Below are 5,000 nucleotides of genomic sequence, written 5' to 3' on the forward strand. Positions count from 1 at the left end.
TCTTCCAATTCACATTCCTGCCTGAATGTGTCTGGCCACCTCACTCACTCTCCCTCTTCTCCCTCCTTTTCTCTCGCTCTCTCTCTCTCTCTCTCTCTCTCTCTCTCTCTCTCTCTCTCTCTCTCCCTCTTCTCCCTCCTTTTCTCTCTCTCTCTCTCTCTCTCTCCCTCTTCTCTCTCCTTTTCTCTCTCTCTCTCCCTCTCTCCCTCTCTCCTTCTCTTTCTCTTTCTCTTTCTCTTTCTCTCTCTCTCTCTCTCTCTCTCTCTCTCTCTCTCTCTCTCTCTCCCTCTTCCGCGTTCTTACAGTCACATCGCGCCTTTTCTTCCTCCCCACAGCCCACTGAAGGCGCACAAAGCCTGCGGATGGCTGAAGGTTGGGGCGGCGCGATGGCGGGCCAAGCCTACCACTTAATGAAAAACGCCGCCGCCGCCATGCCAAATATGATGAACACAAACACACACTCCAACATCAAACACCACTTCATTACCCAGCCCCTTTCCCGGGCCGATCCCTCCAATATGGCACGGTGGAGAACGCATGGATATATTTAATTAAGAAGTAATCATGGCTGCGGGTGATTTTCCATTTCAATTTCCCCCCATCAAGGAAACAGTGGGGATCATAATTAGATTAATATATCTATGCAAATTTATGGCATTTTTAAAAGTGCACAACTAGGACCTAATCAGTAGAATAAATAAGGAGACTGTGTGTGAAGTGTGTGCGTTTGAGTGCGTGTGTGTGTGTGTGTGTGTGTGTGTGTGTGTGTGTGTGTACATGTGTATGGATGTGAGCTTGAGAGGAAGCATGTGTGTGTGTGTGTGTGTGTGTGTGTGTGTGTGCTATAATGAAAGAGTTTCTTGCCAGTTTCTTGTAATAGGACGAAAGAGTGACACGATACATGTCTTGCCAGCGTAATGAAATGAATGTCAACGCCGGCTCTTTTGTTTCCCTCCGTCTTTTGAACACTCCGTTGAATCAGCGTGGAGGACGCCTACAGGACTATACTGCAGCGAACTCTACAGCCACAGCTACAGAGGGGACGCTGGCTGGTTAAACATGGCTGCACAAGTGAACGTGTTGATGAATGTGTTAGGATCCACTGGAAGGACTATAGCGGTGTTTGTAATTAACACACAACACACACAACACACACACACACACACACACATAAATACACACACACACACACACACACACACACACACACACACACACACACACACACACACACACACACACACACACACACACACACACACACACACACACACACACACACACACACACACACACACACACACACACACACACACACACACACACACACACACACAGATAAATACATACACACACAAATCCAGTCAATTCCTGATGAAATTATGGGTCTGCTCTCTTGTGGACTTACATGTGCCTTGGATGCATCATCCAAAGCCAATGAGATTTACTGAGCATGGCAAAGCATTCATCTTGATCTAAACACTCAAACACATGCATGCACACACACAAACACACACACACACACACACACAGAGACACTCTGATACACACTCACACACACACACACACACACACACACACACACACACACACACACACACACACACACACACACACACACACACACACACACACACACACACACACACACACACACACACACACACACACACACACACACACACACACACACACACACACACACACACACACACACACACACACACACACACACACACACACACACACACACACACACACACACACGGCGTCTACGTATCCAGTGTGAGCTCCTGATTAGATTTGTGAGGGTTTATGGTTCATTATTGCACTGATGGGCTACGTGGCTGATGCAATAAGATGCACAAGAGGTTAGACGGACAAAGAGGATCTGGTCCATGTGTGTGTGTGTGTGTGTGTGTGTGTGTGTGTGTGTGTGTGTGTGTGTGTGTGTGTGTGTGTTCTAGGCAGGGTAACACAATCTAGAATAGAATATCAGCGTGGAGTGAGCTTGGTTTAAAATGTGTGAAGTGGATGATGCTTGACATGGCGTGGGCATGTACAGCATAGTGTTGTTGAGCATCTAAATCAGTGTGTTAAAGAGACGGCGTTAAGAGCTTGTCAAAGAACGCATGTGTGTGTTTGTGTGTGTGTGTGTGTGTGTGTATGTGTACAGCATAGTGTGGAATATCTAGGGTGTGTGTGAAAGAGACCGCTTGAAGAGCTTATCAAAGAGTATGCTTGTGTGTGTGTGTGTGTGTGTGTGCATGTGAGCTGAGAGCACCTGATAGGGCTGTGTTGTGCATATGCTCCATAGTAAAGAGGTGTGGCTTATATAGGGTGTTTATGTGGCCACATTAAATACCAGAGGGATACTGTCTCAGACATTTCACTAACTAAGAACTGGATAGTGTGTGTGTGTGTGTGTGTGTGTGTGTGTGTGTGTGTGTGTGTGTGTGTGTGTGTGTGTGTGTTCCTATGGGAACAACCACGCAATGGCCTCGTCCTGCAACAGGACCCAGCGTGCAGCTCAGGGGACCGTCCCAGCCATCTGCTCCCTGCCTACCCCAGTCTCTGCCGGCTTATACTCCCAGAGTGGGTGCAGACAGCAGGGGGGCTGCGCGGCCCCTTCATGCCCAGGAGAGAGCATCCTCGCTGGGGAAGGACCTCCGGGCTCTGAGCCCCTTGTGAGCCGGTGAGGATGTCAGATGGAGTAAAAGGCCTCATGTTTGGTGTGATCGTGCGCCACACCCTGTCAATCATCTCTCACCCCTGGCGCCACGAAAAGAGCCCCGTCGCTATGGCGACGGAAACGTGACCCGCAGACAGTTTGGAGATTTGAAAAGTGTGTGTGTGTGTGTGTGTGTGTGTGTGTGTGTGTGTGTGTGTGTGAGTGTGTGTGTTTGGGGGGGTCAACGTAAAATGAGAAGACCGCAGGGAGAAGCACGAGAGAGGAGAGAGAGAGGGCAAGGGGAGGAGGACTGGAGGAAAACAACAGAATGAACAAAACAGAACAACGGCACAGAATCAACAGAATCGGCAGATCTTACGATTGGTGGACGCTGCAGTTGTAGAAGACAAAATCCACGCTGGCGAATTTCTTCCTCGTCTCATTCGACTTCAGGTACAGCTTAACCACTCGTTTGTCCCCTGCAGAAGGAGAGAGGGAGAGATAGAGAAAGAGAGAGAGAGAGAGAAAGGGAAAGAGTGAGCAAGCGAGCGATAAAAGAATGAGAAGTGTAACTTAGCAACCCGGCAAATCGGCGCGGCGCGACTCAAGGACGTGGCGGCAGTAAAAATAGTGAGGACGGGCGTGCTGCGATGCCAGCACTCTCAGTGGCGCTAGCCAAAAGAGCCCTCTAGGAGTGCTTCAGAGCCACAGATCACTGCACTCACAACGGATGCCAGGGCGCGCTGCCGTTAGCGTCTGCTGTTAGCGGCTGCCCGCCGCCTCTCTATACCACACATCAGACGTGCTAACAGCACATACAGTACGCTCAGACGTACAGCACATACGATAGAGATCTCACACGCCTTGACTCACTATTCAACTCCTTCTTCAAACTGAGCCAAGCAAGAAGACCGAGGCTGTGTTGGGTCTTCTGTGAGAAGCTGTCCGCTCTTGGCTTTTGCTAGCGAGAGTTACCTTGAAGACGAAGATCGCTTCAGGTGGTTCCAACATATCCCTCAAACGCTCATTTGGACGCTGCGCACTTATGTTCTAGTGGGAATGTAAGAATTTCATCTGGAAAGGTCCCACATGCTTGTGGGATGAGAAACTTGAGGAGTATGTTTCCTCAAAAATGGACCTAATTATTTTCGTCTGCTTTGTTGATTGCTTTTCTTCTTTGGCTAAGGCTTTCTGGCGCGATCCATTTCAAAATCCTTACACAAGATGACACCGAAGGTAAAGGCCAGCTAACCACAAGTATAGAGTTGCCTTTGACCTACCATATTGTCTATTGTATACACAACCATATACATACAGTATGTATATATATACATATACAAAATGTACATATATCTTGTTTATTCCCTCTCCCATATATAGTGGCATTGAGCCAATCATGGAAGAGGACAGGAGAGGAGAGGAGAGGAGAGGAGAGGAGGGGAGGGGAGAGGAGAGGAGAGGAGAGGAGAGGAGAGGAGAGGAGAGGAGAGGAGAGGAGAGGAGAGGAGAGGAGAGGAGAGGAGAGGGGAGGGGAGGGGAGTGGAGGGGAGTGGAGAGGAGAGGAGGGGCAGGGGGTCTCACCCTGATGAGGAGCGATGGCGGCCAGCTCGCGGACCGAGGGCGACAGGCAGTAAATGCGCCCGTTGTAGATGCGTGCTTCACTTTCGGTGAAGTCGCCAAAGGAGCAGTTCACCCCCGCCGACAGGTCTGGCACGTTCCGCGCCTGCAGCACCAGCTGTGATGGAGACAGAGGGCACGTTCAATAGACGCGCTCACGATGCAACGTCCACAATCACAAAGGAATTAAATGAATAACATACTGCATTGCATGACTTAGTATACAGCTTAAGATGGGAAGAATAGTTGATAAAGTCATAGCTGAGTAGTGAATGGCATTTAGTAACATGCAGAAGCTACACACACACACACACACACACACACACACACACACACACACACACACACACACACACACCTGTACTTCAGACATGGTGACGGAGATGTTCCTGGGCTGCACGGTGAGTTCCACACACTGCTTCAAGTCTGAGGCGAAGCGCTGTGGCTCACTGGCCCTCTCACACCGGTCCTTACGAGAACAACTAGAGAGAGAGACACAGAGAGATAGACAGAGAGAGAGAGGGACAGATAGAGAGAGAGAGAGAGAGACACAGAGAGATGGGAGAGAGAGAGGAAACATGCAGCAGGTTTAATACAACAAGGGTCATTAGAGCATAAAGTAAAAATTTCTTGAAAAGCACAAATGTCTGTGGCAGATAACAAACAGGATTTAATGGCTGGCTGAGAGTGCTGAGGCAGCAGAGTCGGCTCT

General features: G+C 49.2%; 1 protein-coding gene across 1 annotated transcript in view; it reads right to left on the bottom strand.

Moving 5' to 3' along the window:
* The window catches only part of plxna1b (plexin A1b), a 198,971-nt gene that overhangs the window by 82,475 nt on the left and 111,496 nt on the right, over nt 1–5,000 (bottom strand). Inside the window, 3 exon segments of the mRNA XM_062545585.1 lie at nt 3,051–3,150; nt 4,253–4,406; nt 4,647–4,770. Of these exon segments, the coding sequence (XP_062401569.1) occupies nt 3,051–3,150; nt 4,253–4,406; nt 4,647–4,770 (378 nt within the window).

This window comes from Sardina pilchardus, chromosome 9 (assembly GCF_963854185.1).
Source record: "Sardina pilchardus chromosome 9, fSarPil1.1, whole genome shotgun sequence".
Classification (NCBI taxonomy): domain Eukaryota; kingdom Metazoa; phylum Chordata; class Actinopteri; order Clupeiformes; family Clupeidae; genus Sardina; species Sardina pilchardus.